The sequence below is a fragment of the Physeter macrocephalus genome, chromosome 16 (genome assembly GCF_002837175.3).
Source record: "Physeter macrocephalus isolate SW-GA chromosome 16, ASM283717v5, whole genome shotgun sequence".
In the NCBI taxonomy this organism is placed as follows: Eukaryota; Metazoa; Chordata; class Mammalia; order Artiodactyla; family Physeteridae; genus Physeter; species Physeter macrocephalus.
Genome location: NC_041229.1, coordinates 103723759 through 103738265, shown reverse-complemented (window position 1 = coordinate 103738265; position 14507 = coordinate 103723759). Strand labels below are relative to the sequence as shown.

General features: G+C 63.1%; 4 protein-coding genes across 4 annotated transcripts in view; 3 read left to right on the top strand and 1 right to left on the bottom strand.

The window, feature by feature from the left end:
• The window catches only part of TBX10 (T-box transcription factor 10), a 2563-nt gene extending 514 nt beyond the window's left edge, over window positions 1-2049 (top strand). Inside the window, 6 exon segments of the mRNA XM_028500934.1 lie at window positions 215-456; window positions 459-559; window positions 882-949; window positions 1164-1247; window positions 1653-1867; window positions 1870-2049. Coding sequence (XP_028356735.1) covers window positions 215-456; window positions 459-559; window positions 882-949; window positions 1164-1247; window positions 1653-1867; window positions 1870-1952 — 793 coding nt within the window. The 3' untranslated portion in view covers window positions 1953-2049.
• A 1289-nt stretch (window positions 2050-3338) lies between these two features.
• NUDT8 (nudix hydrolase 8) lies at window positions 3339-5554 on the top strand. Its single transcript, XM_007126926.2, has 4 exons — window positions 3339-3610; window positions 4249-4381; window positions 4956-5033; window positions 5139-5554. Exons 1-4 carry the CDS (start codon window positions 3417-3419, stop codon window positions 5364-5366), a joined length of 633 nt encoding a protein of 210 aa, XP_007126988.1. The 5' UTR covers window positions 3339-3416; the 3' UTR covers window positions 5367-5554.
• A 1733-nt stretch (window positions 5555-7287) lies between these two features.
• On the top strand, window positions 7288-11476 carry LOC102980351 (double C2-like domain-containing protein gamma). Its single transcript, XM_028501481.2, is given in 15 exon segments — window positions 7288-7366; window positions 7464-7699; window positions 7701-7840; window positions 8011-8089; window positions 8164-8236; window positions 8454-8511; window positions 8514-8556; window positions 8644-8693; window positions 8696-8758; window positions 8761-8777; window positions 8866-8919; window positions 10284-10438; window positions 10547-10628; window positions 10808-10904; window positions 10982-11476. Coding segments are annotated over 14 exon segments (1449 nt in total). The 5' UTR covers window positions 7288-7366; window positions 7464-7607; the 3' UTR covers window positions 11428-11476.
• Window positions 11477-11576: 100 nt separating this feature from the next.
• On the bottom strand, window positions 11577-13842 carry NDUFV1 (NADH:ubiquinone oxidoreductase core subunit V1). The gene is made up of 6 exons (XM_024133457.3): window positions 13551-13842; window positions 12902-13114; window positions 12592-12758; window positions 12201-12282; window positions 11846-11991; window positions 11577-11741 (listed from the first exon to the last, which is right to left on the bottom strand). The coding sequence occupies exons 1-6, from the start codon at window positions 13825-13827 to the stop codon at window positions 11655-11657; spliced, it is 972 nt and encodes a 323-aa protein (XP_023989225.1). The 5' UTR covers window positions 13828-13842; the 3' UTR covers window positions 11577-11654.
• Between the last annotated feature and the right edge of the window lie 665 nt (window positions 13843-14507).

Sequence of the window (14507 nt, the reverse complement as noted above, 5' to 3'; positions counted from 1 at the left end):
CTGCAGGGCCAGTTGGCTGTGGAGAAGATTCTGGTCTTTACTCTGTGTAGCTCGGGAGCCACAGGAGGGCTCTGAGCTGACTCACTGGGGCTGCTGTGTGAAGGGGGTGCAGCCAGGAAGCAGCTGAGGAAGTCCAGGAGAAAGATGGCGGTGGCCGGCGGGGTGGAGCCAGTGGGTGGGAAAGGTGGTCAGATCCCGGGTAGTTCTGAGACAGCTGGGGTGCGGGAGTGAGAGACGCCAAGCAGCCTGGATGCTCAGACAAAGGGGCCTTTGATACAGAACCGCAGACTCTCAAGTTCAGACCCGGCACCGCCGCTATCAGATGGGGGCAGCGGGCCCTGGAAGAAGGGATTCGGCCTCAGAGAGGGTTTGCGGCTGCCCCACCCCTTCCGCACCCCCTGCAGATCATTCTCAGCTCCATGCACCGCTACCAGCCACGCTTCCACGTGGTCTTCGTGAACCATGCAAAGACAGCAAGCGCTACGCGCAGGAGAACTTCAAGTCCTTCATCTTCACGGAGACCCAGTTCACGGCCGTGACGGCATATCAGAACCACCGGGCAGGGGGGGCGGTCAGGCCACAGCTCGTGAGGCAGCTGCCAGCCCACCTCACGGGGGGAAACTGAGGCGCCAGGCTCTTAGGCCCCACAGGCACACAGACCCCTGCCCTTCTCTCCTTCCCAGACGCAGTGGGCATCTACCCACAGTCCTTCCCCTGCTTTCATGCCCACTGGCTCTGTGGTTCCTGGGCTGGGGGGCCCAGGTCCCAGGGCCTCCAGATTGGGGACGGGGTGGTCCAGGGAGGAGAGGGTGGCTGAGCCTGGGGCCCACAGCCTTTCCTCAGCTCAGGGCTGGCCCATAACTACCCTTTCTCCTCTGCAGATCACCCAGCTGAAAATCGCCAGCAACCGTTTTGCCAAGGGCTTTAGGGAGAGTGACCCGGACTCCTGGTACCGTCTGGCCCCCGACAGTCCCGCCCAGCTGCCCTAACCCACCCCCTCACCCCATCCCTATCCCCAGGCATCTCCTAAGGCCTCCGACCCTTCTTTCAGGGTCACGCCCACTGGCTTGTCCTGGGGTCCCACTGTCTGACTCTGACCATGACCCTTGGCCGGGGTTCTCCATCTTGACCCCCTGCCCCCTTCCTGCTTGCCCCATCTTCAGGCCTATATCTCCACGGCCCCTGCTCAGCATCCCGACCCGGAGTCGCAGCAGCCTCTGCCCCTGCCTGCTGAAGGGCTACACAGAGCCCACAGACACAGTGGGACCAGAGCCTGCACAGTGGACAGGGCCACGGGGCCCCCAGGAAGGGGCTTCAGCAAGCTCAGCAAGCTCCCTGGCCATCTGTGTGGACAGAGAGGGGGAGGCAGAGATTTCTGAGACAATTTGGGACCCACGGCAGAGAGAACAGGGCCGGGACAAGGTGCTGAGAGCAGGGGCAGGGGGGTCGGAGAGACTTCTTGGAGGAGGTGGTTCCCGAGCTGGGCCTTGGAGGACTGGGAAGGGTTTGGACAGAGGGAGAAGGTGGGGAAGAAATTCCAGGCAGAGGGAAGAGCAAAGGCTAAGAGGTGGGCAACTTGGGATGGGAGGCGCAGGGAAAGGGACAGGAAGGCTGAAGGTGTGAGGGGAGGTCTGGGGTCCACTCAGACCATTTCCTCCCTCAGACCCCAACAAAGCTCCAGCCTTCGCCTCCAGGACCCCTGCCAGGCTCCACCATCAGCTGCTGGCTCCCCTTGAGGCTCTGCTGGCCTCAGCCACCTACCGGCCCCTCACCTACCAGGGCCTGTACCCTGGAGCCTCAAGCCCCCTCCGAATCCCAAGGGCCCGACCAACACCATATCCCCTACCCAATATCCAGGCTGACAGGGATCGGGGGGCCTCCCCTTGCCAGCTGGGCTGGGGCTCCTTTCCCGCACTGCAGTGCACCTGGGGCCTGGCCAGGACCCGCAGTGATGGTAGGGCCCTGTGGACAGAGTCCTCTTACCCTGGAGCCCCCCCTCTTCAGCCTCACCTCTGCAGAGACATCCTCCCCTCACAAGGAGAGCAGGGCAGGTGGAAGCCAGAGAGGAAAGCTACCTGCCCAGAGTCAGGCTTGGATGGTGTCAGGCTTGGATGGTGTCAGGCTTGGAACCAGAGCCCCTACCTCCCAACCTGCCCCCTTCTGCATTGGAGGTGACTCCTCCAAACCCTGCTTTACCCCTCTCTTCCCTGCAACATTAAACTGTCTGGAATGGGTGGTCAGCTGCACTTCTGTCCTTGGAGGCCAAGGTGGAGGGCCTCAGGAATGCCCACACCCCAGAGTCTGGGCTGCAGACATCGCAAAGCTCTGCCCAGTGCTGCTGGCATCCCTGGGAGCACAGAGTGATGGTAAAGGTGGCGAAACATGCCGAGTGGCAGGGCTGTGAAGGAGGCTGCGCTCCTGCCCTCTGCCTCGTGTGCCCAAATGAGGACTGAAACTGCAGCTCAGGGAAGCACCTGCTCAAAGTCGAAGCAAAACATGGGACTCCTGCCATTCCACGTTTCGGTGCTAAGTGGGAGGCTGGGGTGTGTGGTCCTCGAGGGGCCAGAGTCTGGCAGAAGGGTGCACAACACCACAGGCAGTGACCACAGGGATCAGGTGAGGGTGGCGGGAGGAGTTTGAGAATCCGATCAACACTCCAGGTAGGAGAGCTTCTAGAGAAAGTGACATTTAAACCAACACCTATAGAGTAGAAATTGCGGAGGACGGGGGTCGCGAGGAGAGACAAGCTCCCGTCGGCGGCGGGAAAAGCAGGGAGAAGGCCGGGGGCTGGAGTGGGACCCTTGGAGCGAGAGGGCGCGGCGGTGCCACCCAGTGGAAGCAGGAGAGAGGGCCCGGAGGGTGGGGAGGGCCGGGCACTCCTCCCGCGGCCCCAGGCGTCTCTGCCCCGTAGACCCCCTAAACGCCGACCCCGAACATCCTGGAGCACTTCCTCTGTCCCGGACCCCCGCGGGCGCGGAGAAACGCGGGTCCCGGCGGGGCCTCAACAGCCAGACACCCCGACTCGCGAACCCCGCGGTCAGCACGGCCGAGCCCGGCTGCCGGGCCAGGCGCGACCCCAGCTGCTCTAGGCGTTCGTAAGGGACATTCTCCAGACCATGCACGCCAGCTCCGCCCCACCCCAGGCCCGCCCCTCTACCGGAAGTCCAGGCTCTCTGGTGACGCCCCTTCTGGCCACGCCCCACAACTCGCGGAGAGGCCCCTTCCCGGCCTGGGCCCCGCCCCTTAATCGGGCCCCGCCCCATGGGCAAGTCCGGTGCCGCTGCGGAGCCCCACCCTGCGGGCAGACTCCTCCCACGGCCCGCCCCCCAGATGCCCGAGACACCCTGGAGTGTGCACTCTGCCCCTTCCCTCTCGCCGCCCGGTGACCTCGGTGTCCCGGCCGCGCTGGGCCGGACATGCTGCGCGACTGCCTGTCGGCGGAGGGCGAGCGGCGCTGCCGGCGGTTGCTGGCGGGGGCCACGGCCCGGCTCCGCGCGCGACCTGCGGCGGCCGCGGTTCTCGTGCCGCTGTGCTCGGTGCGCGGGGTCCCGGCGCTGCTCTACACGCTGCGGTCTAGCCGCCTGGCCGGGAGGCACAAGGGTGACGTCAGGTACACCGGCCGGGAACTCCTCTCCCTTCTAGGAAGAGGCCGCTGAACCCGGAGACCGCAGGGTCGTGGGCAGGGCACTTAGCCTTTCCGAGCCTCGGTTTCCGCCTCTGTAGAATGGGTCTGGGTCTGAGAGCCCGTCCGGCAGAGGGCTATGGCGGGAGTCAGCAACCCACGTCCCTCCGCCCCGAATCTGGCGCCGCAGGTGGTCCTGCCCCGGCGCCGCGCGGATCGCTCGACACCTCGCTCACATCTGTGTACCCCTCTAAAAAGGCAGGACTCCGCCCCCTTCCGGCGACTACTTGGAGATTCGTGTTCCCGAGCCGAGGAAGCGCGCGGGGCGGGGCCACCTGGCTTCCCGCCCTGGCCCCGCCCCCGGCGGGAATTGGGGACACCCTGGGTTAATGTCAGCGCCTCTGGGGCCACCGTAAGCAGAGTTTGCATGTCTGAGCCCCAGGGCCTCTCTCCCTTACTCCCGTTGTTCAGGGCAATAAACCCGGCCTGGAGAGGTCGTGTGGCTTGCCTAGCCCTCTGCAAACTAGGGGCAGAGACGTTATTTAGGTGGGTCACTGCCACCGCCTCCACCCCCACCCCTCCACGGCCCCAGCAGCCCAAGAACCAGGCTCCCTGTGCCTGTTCAGTTTCCCAGGTGGCAAGTGTGACCCCGCTGACCGGGACGTGGTGCACACGGCCCTGAGGGAGACCTGCGAGGAGGTGGGCCTGGTTGTGCCTGAGAAGCACGTGTGGGGTGTCCTGAGGCCCGTGCACGACCAGGTGAGCCCGCCAGGCCCTGAAACCACCACCGGCCCTTTCCCCATTCAGCCCCTCGGCCTGCCCTGGGCTAGGAGCAGGGACCCCAGGGACAAGGAGGGTGGTCATGGACGGTGGCAGTCACGGAGTGCTGTGGGGACACCTGCCTGGCAGTTGTGTTCCATCCTCACACAGCCCGTCAGGAAGGGGCCAGGGGTATTTTATCCCCTTTCACGAGGGATACTGAGGCTCAGGTCCTGGGGTGGAGGTGGCTCCAGGGTGAATCAGCTCTGCTCTGCTCGGTGGACAGAGGTTGGGGAGGGCTTCGCAGGGTAGGCAGGGACTGAATGACCATCGGGAGATTTTAGGGTAGTAAAAGGAAGGAAAAGCGAAGGCCCAGAGGCCTGAATGGGTCTAGCGTGTTTGGGGGGCCTGAGTCAGTCAGCGTGGCTGGAGCAAGTCCAAAGGGCAGCGGCCGGGTGGACCTGGCCTGCACTGCTAAAGGCCCCTGGAGTCTTCCCCTCAGGCTCCCTGCCGCAGCCCCAAAGCCCTGTCAAGGCCACGCCTCCCCTGACTGCCTGCCCTCCTCCTGCCTCAGCAAAAGGCTACTGTGGTGCCGGTGCTGGCCGGCGTGGGCCCGCTGGATCTCCAGAGCCTCAGGCCCAACCCTGATGAGGTGAGTGGGGAGATAGATACTAGGGGTGGAGTCTGGGTCGTCCAGATGGGCGGAGGCTGCAGTGGCCAGTGCTCTGTCTACCCTCTCGCTGCCTCCTGCCCACAGGTGGATGAAGTGTTTGCACTGCCCCTGGAGCATCTGCTGCAGGAACAGAACCAGGGCTATACCCACTTCTGCCATGGTGGCCACTTCCGCTACACACTGCCTGTCTTCCTGCACGGGCCCCACCGGATCTGGGGGCTCACGGCCGTCATCACTGCGTTCACCCTGCAGCTGCTGGCACCTGGCATCTACCAGCCCTGCCTGGCCAGCCCTGAGCTGCCCAGGGGCTGATGACCTGGCCCTGAGCAGCCCCTGCCTTTGCCCTGCCATGCCAGCTCCACTCCAGGACTGAATAAAGAGCCTTTGCCAACTCCGTGGCGACTGCACCTTCTGCACTGGAGCCCTGACCTTGGGCAGACCCCATGGGACAGCTGGCCTCCTGGCTGGGGTGCCTCTGGATAATCACACTGTTACTTGCTGTGCCCACTTACTGTGTGCCAGGTGCCTGGAGTCTTTTTTCTCATTTCACTCTCACCACAACCCTGTGAGATGGGGCCAACATTGTCCCTGGCTGGTGAGACTGAGGCTCAGGGAGGGTAGACACCTTGCCCAAGGTCACCCCAGTTTGGGACTTGAACCAGGCCCTCTCTGACCCCAGAGACCAAACTCCTAGCCACTACACTGTACGAGCTCCTGTTCCATCTTCCGTGCCTGGCTGACCATGTGCTGGGCAGTAGGCATCCAGAAAGGAGCCCTGCATGCTACTGCAAAGCTCTAACATGCCAAGCTCCCACCATGTGCCAGGTGCTATGCTGGGGTCCCATCTGCACCAGCCAGATGCTACTCTGCCCGCTGGGGGTGCTCAGTCTGTGGGAGATCTTAGATCAGGTCACACAGATAATCATGTGATTGTACATTAATTACTCACAGATATGTAATGGAATTATGTATCAATCATGTAAATCTCTGTGAGAGTTGAAGGGGTGGGCAGTCTAACCTTGACACGGTAGACTGGGCAGTATTAGGCAGGACAAGTGATAGAAAACCCCACCCACTAGCTGACTTTGCCAAAGGAGGAATGGTGATTACAAACGCCAGAGGTTTACCAGCTTCAGGCATAGCTGGATCCAGGAGCTCAGGGACTCTCTTCTTTCTGTGCTTTCCACTGTATTGGCCTCACTCTCAGGAGCATTCCCTACTCCACAGGGGTGAGAGGTGAGGAGAGGGCAACAGCTCTAGGATGGCACGGTACCAGCATCCCATCAACAGAAAACAGCTTCTCTTTCTGGGCCAGTCTATCCCAGAATTGTACTTTATTGGCCTGCTTCAGGTCACAGGCCCTACCCTGAACCTGTCACGTGGCTGCTGGATTTGGAATTCATTGATTGGCAGGGTCTGGGGTACAGGCCTGGGGAGCAGGGTGAACCTCCTAGAGTGAGAGTAGCGAAGGGGTGGCCCCCAAAGGACCCCTGGGAAAAGACAGGGAAGGCTGAGCAGGTAAAGGCAGCCACGTTCCCCTGCAGAGAGTGACCTTGAGACCATAGGTAAGCAGGAGCAGGCCGGGTCAAAGGGCAAGGGAGGAAGGTCAAGGCAGAAGGAGAAGCATGTGCACACAGCTTGGGGTGCTCTAGGGGGCGTGGGGGAGAGGGGCCCAGCACTCAGGGGGCCCCAGTGCGCGGCCAAGGGATGGGTGAGGATTTTATCCCCGGCTGGCAGAGGGGGAGAGAGGTGCCGAAGTGATCGGATTCACGTGTTAAGAAGCTTGAGCTCCAAGGGGACCAGGTTGCAGCGGCACCCCCACCGCGTCTCCACAGAGCCCTCCCCACCCTCCCATCTCCCCTCCCCCCCAGCCTGCCCTCCACACCCCTCCCCCTTCCCACACGCCTCCCCACACGCTCTCCCCCAACCCCTGTCTCACCTACCCCTTCCTCCCCACACTCCCCTCTCATTGCCCCTCATACCCCTTGTGTCACCTCTGGCCCTCCAGCCTCACCTGGGAGCTGGGCCATGTTATGGCGGTAAAAATAACTCTCCGGCTGTGTGTGAATTGGGGAGGGGTTGGGGGAGAAGGAGGGAGGCTGGGCCCCAGCACTAGGGAAGGGGCCCTTGGGGTGGAGGGCAGGGAGCTGCTGGTCTCCTGGGCCCCAGAGAAGCGTTCTGAGTCCCGCTGCTTCCCGCTCCCCCAGGGCCACACTCTGGCTCTGCGGGTCACCTCCATCAGGCGCCACCTCCGTCAGGCGCACACCCAGCAGCAGCAGCGACCCAAACCAGGTGGAGGAGCTCTCAGAGCGGTAAGTAGCCCAGCCGGCCTACCTGCCAGCCCACGGGGTCCCCCTCCAGGCTGGAGGCCCCCACCCCGCCGGCCTTGACCTTGCGCTCTGTCCTCAGGTCCCAGCTGCTGCCCAGGACCCCCCCGCCCCCCGCCAACACCCTCAGTGATGCCTCCTCGCCCTGTCTGGTTGGCCTGATGCGGTGCCCTCATCTCCGGTCCTCAGGGGCTTCTCTGAGTCCCCCCTCCATGTCCGGGCCCCCATGGCGGGCACGGCGGGCTGGGGGCAGGTGAGCGTGCAGGAACACATGGCTATTGACGTGAGCCCGGGCCCATCCGGCCCATCCACCTCATTTCCGACACTTCCCGCACTTCTACCCCTTCGCTGAGCCCGCCCTGTGCACCCGAGACCTACACTCTCCAGTGACCCCCACCATCCGCTCTGCATCCCGGTCCCAGCCGGACCCAGATCCAGAGGGAGACTCAGACGACAGCAGTGAGTGGGCGCGGGGGACAAGGGGGACCCTCTGGGCCCAGCCCAGCCAGGATGGAGTCGGGCATCCCAGGCTTCCGACCGGGGGAGGGGCAGGGCAGGAGGCATGGTGTCAGGGCAGAGGTTGATGTAGAAGCTGACCTGCCGGCCACCTGCCGGCCACCTGCCCTTAGCCACCCTCGGCACCCTCCAGTTCACGCTTCTTTTTGACACGGACAATAGCACCCTGCACTGCACAGCTCACCGTGCCAAGGTGAGGATGGGGCGGCATCCCTGGGTCCCAGGCGTGGGTCCTGGGTCTGTCCCACATCCACTGTCTCTTCCCCGGGCCTCAAGCCACCAACCTCGGGCTCCGTGGACACCTATGTCAAAGCCAACCTGCTGCCCGGGGCCAGCAAGGTGAGGGCGAGACACAGGCCCCTACTGCTGCCCCTTGGCCGCACACCCAGCCTGGAGCACCCACTTGGCCTGCCATGCCCCTCTTCCCCAAGGCCTCGACCTCAGACAGGGAGTCCCCTGTTGCTGGGATGTGCAACTAGAGGCCATATGAGGGAGGGGGACCAGGCTGGGGCCCTGGGGCCCGACGAGGCTCTGACCCTCCCTGCTCGGCCCCCAGGCCAGCCAGCCGCGGACACGCACGGTTCGGGGCGCAAGGGGGCCTGTCAGGGAGAAGACACTCACGGCTTCACCCTCCAGCACGCCCGGCGCAACACCCTGTGGTGAGGATGGGGCCTGGGCCACAAGGGGGCAGGGCCGAGGTGGGGGTGAGGGCTTGCCTGGCCAGGTCTGACCTGCGTGGCCACCAGGCTGCGCGTCTGGGAGGACCCACAGCTGCGGCAATGGTGGCGGGCGCCTCCCCTGGGGAGCTGCGTGTGCCCCTGGGGAAGCTGGTGCCCAACCGAGCCAGGAGCTTCAGTGTGTGCTGGAGAGGCGGAGGCTGGTGAGTGGGCTGGTGCACAGGGTGGGGCAGGGAGGGAGGGAGACCTGGCAGTGTCCAGCTGAAGGGACCGGGCTCTCTGCTCTTTCAGACCAAGAGGCCCAAGAGCCTGGACACAGCATGTGGCATGTCTCTGTATGAGGAGGTGGGTGGGACGGCGGGGCCCAGTGAGGGTTGGTGGGGGCAGGTCTGGGGTGGCCCAGGCTGAAGTGTGTCAGGCAGGGATTGATGTGGGCAGGGGTCCAGGCCCAGGCAGGCTTGGAGAAACTGAGGCCATCTCGCTTACCGGCCCTGTGAGCGCTTATAGTCCCAGGGAACAGCCAGGCCCCAGGGGCTGGGCAGAGGGTGACTTCACCTGCCAGGGCAGCCCAGGGGAGCTGTGGGGCACTGGCTCAAGCCCTCAGGGGGCAGAGTCACAGGCCAGCTTGAGGCAGAGGCTGGAGCCAGTGGGATTTGTCCCTGGCCTGAGCTGGGAGGGCAGGTCAAGGTCCGGGAGAGAATGGATATGGTGGGGCTCCACGGCTGCTAGGTCTGCCCGAGGCAGGGTGGGTACCACAGTCCTGGGGCTGGTAGCCATAGACAGGCCCTTGGCAGGAGGCAGTGATGGTGACCGCAGGGGATTTGCAATAGGAAACCAAAGACCTGGGCAGAACCCCTGCAGCCCAGCAGGCCCCCGGCACCTGCAAGGCTGAGGCAGGGCCCTCCGCAGCTCCTCCACGGCCAGAGGGCCAGGAGCTGCTGCCCCGCCCCCTAGTGGAGCCGCATGTTGCTGCGACTGTCCGTCAGTCAAGGCGAAGCTGCGGAGCCCTACCGGGTGGGGCAGGGACCCGCCACAGCACTGCCTGGCCCAGACCCCGCACAGCAGCCCCTTGGCTCATAGAGCACTCCCTTACTGAGAGCTGAACGCCAGCAAGGTGGCCGGGCTTTCGGCAAATCAAATCCCTCGTTAAGTGCGGGAGAAGCTCATTCTCTCCAAGGCATCCTCCCAAGTCCTTTGGAAGCACCAGGGGCCGAGTGTGGCAAAGGACGTTCAGAATCTGGCCGCTTGGGCTGCGGGGTGTGAGGAGGGTGGGCTTTGTAGCTGAACAGACCTGTATGTCCTTGGGTAGAGAACAGCCTCTTGGAGCTGCTTCTGTGGCACCAGGCTTACCCTGCAGGAGGGTGGTGACGGGTACCTAATGGCAGGCCACCTAGGAAGCTCCTAGCATGTTTGTGGCCCTTAGGGACATCAGTTCCCTTCCCCTCCACGACAAAGATGCCCCGAACTAGCCAGTCACGTGGCCTGGGCAAGCCCGTCCCCTTCTCAGGCCCTGGAGGATAGAGCTGACCTGGAAGTTTCCTTCCAGGGCACTGAGCCAGTGACTGTTTTTGTAAATTGAATCATGAAATCAAACCACTGGCCCCGACTTCTCTGCAGCCGGTTTGCGTTCTCCTGTCCAGGCCAGCACTGGTGGGTGGCTGGGCTGCGGGCCACATGGGAGCTGACCCCAAGCCTACCCACTGCAGGAGGAGGTGGAGGCTGAGGCAGCCGGGGGGGAGCGTGGGCGCACCCTGCTGTCACTGAGCTACAGCTCTCAGCGGGGCGGCCTGCGGGTGGGTGTGCTGCGCTGCGCCCACCTCGCCCCCGTGGACGCCAACGGCTACTCGGACCCCTTCGTCCGCCTGTGAGTGTGAACAGGGGTGGACAGGTGGACAGTGCGGGTTCCTCAGAACCCCTCTGGGGCTCACCTCTCCAGGGCCACACCTAAGCTGACCCCGTTCTCCCTGATCAGTTACCTGCATCCAAATGGAGGGAAGAAATCGAAATATAAGACCAGTGTTCGGAAGAAGCCCCTGAACCCTGAGTTCAACGAGGCAGGCCAGGGCTGGGAGAAGGCGGTCCCGGCTGCTGGGGGTGGGAGGAGGGGGTCAACGTCCCGCCCCCGAGGGCACAGGCCCCAGCTACCGGGCCATTCACCTGTCTGAGTCTGTTTCTGAGGCTGCGAAGGACCCAAGGCCGCCTCCCTTCCGCCTTCCTGCCCCCTTCCCTGCAGGAATTCTTCTGCGCGGGCCCACGGGAGGAGCTGGTGCAGAAGACACTGCTGGTGTCCGTATGGGATTATGACCTGGGCGCAGCTGACGACCTCACTGGTGAGTGGGAATGTCGAGGAGCTGGGCGGTGGGCCCAATGGACTCCCACACGGCTCCTGACCTGTCCCCCAACCCAGGCGGGGTGCAGCTGAGCAGCCAGGCCAGTGGGCAGCGCCAGCAGCACTGGCGCGAATGCCTGGGCCGCAGGGACCACCAGCTGGAGCTGTGGCACCCGCTGGACGGCGTGCCCCTCCAGCTCACTGCCCGTCCCCCAGACTGGCCCGCGGCCGCCTCCATGGAGCTGGGAGGACCTGGGGCTGCCTCACCCACCATGTCCACCCCTAGTCAATTGCTTCCTTCCTTCCCCCCTTTCAAATTCACCCCACTGCCAAATCATGAAGCAAGAATAAACCTCTCCTCCAAACCAGGCCGGACAGCCGGTTCTTTCCCTGCCCATCGCCTCACAGGGCAGACTGGGCCCTGTCCTCCTTGCTCCCACCCTCCAGAGGCCTGCACTGGGCCAGGCCCAGGTCTGCACCCCAGGCCACAGTCTCCCCCTCCCCACCCCCGCTTCTTGCACTGAGGGGTCAACGCTCAGGACGGTCTACGACAGACTGACGCACAGGAGGCACCTTGTGCTGACCTATCCCTCCCAAACCTCCACCTCTGTCTGGGAAATGAGCCTCCAGGAATAATGGGCCGCAGAGGCAGAGTGAAGAGCAAGCCCACGGAGAAGACGCAACGAGCGGGCAGCACTCGCTTTATTGTCCCGCCGTCCAGGCAGATGGATGCCGGCCCAGCGCAGCGGGCTCAGGAAGCGGCTCGCCTGGCCTGCTGCTGCTGGGCGAACCGCTGCATCCGCTCCTCGAGCTCCGGCCGGAAGTGTCGGATCAGGCCCTGGGGGTGAGGGTCGGGGTGCTGGGTGCGGCAGGGCCTGAAAATCCCCCAACACCCCGGCTCTCAGCACCACCCCCAGCACCACGCAGCAGGGCAGCAAGTACCTGCACGGGCCAGGCAGCTCCGTCGCCCAGGGCACAAATGGTGTGGCCCTCTATCTGCTTGCTGATCTCCCACAGGGAGTCGATCTCAGCCGGCCGGGCGTCCCCCTTCACAAAGCGGGCCATCACCTTGTTCATCCAGTCCACACCTGGGCCGTGGCAGCAAGAGAGGGCCTGATGATCTCCCTAAGCCGGGGTGGCTGGGGATGGAACTCGAGAGGCGCGGGCCACAGGGAGGGTGGGGCTCAGAGCGGCCACAGCAGGCTGGGAAGCAGCAGCTGTTTATTCAGGGTCTAGTGCCCGGCCCAGGCCTGGCGTGAGCCACAGAGCAAGCCCCCAGCCTGCCCAGCACGCTTACCCTCACGGCATGGGGTGCACTGGCCACAGCTCTCGTGCTTGTAGAACTCGATGAGGCGGGCGATGGCTTTCACGATATCCGTCTGGGGAGACAAGGGACAGTGAGGAGGCACCCGAGGCCTGAGCCTCAGAGCCCCCCGGCGGCACACCCTCCTGATTCCAGTGGCACTCTGGCTGTCTCCTCCCCCCACCCTGGGCATCCCGCTCTGCCCAGGCTCCACGGGCTTGTCCCCCAGAGAAGCCTTGCTCCCCGCCTCTCCCACCTCACTGTATCTCAGGTGACAGGAACTGGGACCCAAGAGCTGGCAGGAGTTCTCCAGAGGCCCCGGAAGGGTTACTAACCAGGCTGGCATAAGGCAGGGACTGGGTGGGGAGCGTGGGCCAGCCCTTACCGAGCGGTCCATGACGATCACGGCAGCCGTGCCCAGGCCCGTCTGCGCCTGCGCCAGCGCGTCGAAGTCCATCAGCACCGTCTCACACACGGACTTGGGGATCAGTGGGGTGGACGAGCCGCCAGGAATCACAGCAAGGAGGTTGTCCCAGCCACCCGTGACACCCCCTGGGGCCCCAGTCAGTCCCCAAAAGGATGGATGGTCAGGGCTGGGGCCGGCACACCTGCCTAGCCCTGAGCCCAGGACCTCTGCTAGCCCCAGCCCCAGCTCCTGAGGCTCTCCCACCCTGCTGGCTGGCCCCAGGGCTCACCGGCGTGCTTTTCAATCAGTTCCTTCAGCGGTATAGACATCTCCTCCTCCACGGTGCAAGGGTGGTTGACATGGCCAGAGATGTTGAACAGCTTGGTGCCTGAGTTGCGTTCGCGGCCAAAGCTGGCAAACCACACACCCCCTCGGCGGCAGATGGTAGGGGACACGGCCACTGTCTCCACGTTGGCCACGGTTGTAGGGCAGCCGAACACTCCTGTGGGGGAAATGGGATGAGAAATCGGTGGCTTCCAGTGGGTGAAGACAGGTTGAGGCGGGTTTCCTGGCAATGGGATATGTCCAGGGTCCTGCTCTGGTGGCAGAGAGCCCTGCTTTCACCCCTTTGTTATTCTCGCCCCCCACTGGACCCCAGATTCCAGCAGGAGCTGCGCTGCCTTTTCACCAACCTGCCCCGAGTTCCCGGAGGGTTGGAGAGGACTTGGGTATCTGACGTGGGAGCTGAGGCAGGATGAGGGACTGCAGGTGGCACTGGTGGAGCCTCTGTTGTTCCCACCCTGCTCTCTGTGTCAGGCGCCCAGTGCAGAAGGGACTCAGAAATTCCCTAAGAATGACCAGTGGGGACCTGAAACCAGATCCCGGACTCCACAGGACACAGGACAAGGCCCAGGATCGGGCCAGGCGCCAGGGCTTACCCACGTCTGCAGGGAAGGGAGGCTTTAGGCGGGGCTTGCCCTGCTTGCCCTCGATGGACTCGATGAGTGCTGTCTCCTCCCCGCAGATGTAAGCCCCAGCCCCACGCACCACAAACACGTCCAAATCGTAGCCGGAGCCGCAGGCATTCTTGCCAATCAGACCAGCCTCGTAGGCCTCTCGGATGGCTACCTGTGGGACAGGGGTGTGAGGGCACGGTCCCCAAGAGTCCAGGAACACTGTGTGTGGGAGGGAGGGGCACTGGCCCAGTGAGCCCATCACCAAAGTCCAGAGCAAAAGCTCCCTTTGGACACAGGCAGAGGACGCTCTGGGAGGGGGTGGGGATTTTTACGATGCATGTGCTGCTTCTGTAACAACATTTAACAAATTCTCCAACTATATATATTTTTAAAGACTTTAAGGAAATAATGAAAATTTCAGCAAGTAGTTTCTCCAGGTGGTGGATCTGTGGGAGAGTTTTCTTTTGTGTGTGTGTGGTTTCCTATCTTCATAATGAGCGAGTACTGCTTCTGAGTAGAGGAAAAGACCCTGGAGGCTTATTTTTAAATATGTAATAATAATAATAACATTTACGCATAATGCTACCACGTGCCAGGTTATTATTCCCACATCCTTCATGACTGTTGTGTAGGAACCTAATAGAAAGGTGAGGCTTTGGCCCTGGACCAATTACTACAGGTGTCACTGAGCTGAGAATTACTGAAATGACCCCTTGACCCTTCAGGAAAAATGCCCATATGGGAGTTCTCCAGCCTACCCCTGCCCCAGGAGTCATGGAGCCCTGGAAAGAGTCATGGAGTCCAATTTGAAGCTCTGGAATATACAGAAAGAGACAGAGGCATTGGGGGCCATGTCCCATTCAGGACACAAGGCATGCAGGAGTGATCACCACTCTCCTAGCGCGACCCCAGACAGATCAGGAACTAAAATCTAAGAAC

What these genes read in the sequence shown, in the direction of transcription:
- NUDT8 (XM_007126926.2), top strand. Translation starts at nt 3,417, where the DNA reads ATGCTGCGCGACTGCCTGTCGGCGGAGGGCGAGCGGCGCTGCCGGCGG. An exon ending in TGAGGCCCGTGCACGACCAG is followed by an intron (nt 4,382 to 4,955) that starts GTGAGCCCGCCA and finishes CTCCTGCCTCAG; the next exon opens with CAAAAGGCTACTGTGGTGCC. An exon ending in TCAGGCCCAACCCTGATGAG is followed by an intron (nt 5,034 to 5,138) that starts GTGAGTGGGGAG and finishes TCCTGCCCACAG; the next exon opens with GTGGATGAAGTGTTTGCACT.
- NDUFV1 (XM_024133457.3), bottom strand. Translation starts at nt 13,827, where the DNA reads ATGGGCTCACTGGGCCAGTGCCCCTCCCTCCCACACACAGTGTTCCTG. An exon ending in GTGCACCCCATGCCGTGAGG is followed by an intron (nt 11,992 to 12,200) that starts GTAAGCGTGCTG and finishes GCCACGGCCCAG; the next exon opens with GTGTGGACTGGATGAACAAG. An exon ending in GAGCTGCCTGGCCCGTGCAG is followed by an intron (nt 11,742 to 11,845) that starts GTACTTGCTGCC and finishes CCTCACCCCCAG; the next exon opens with GGCCTGATCCGACACTTCCG.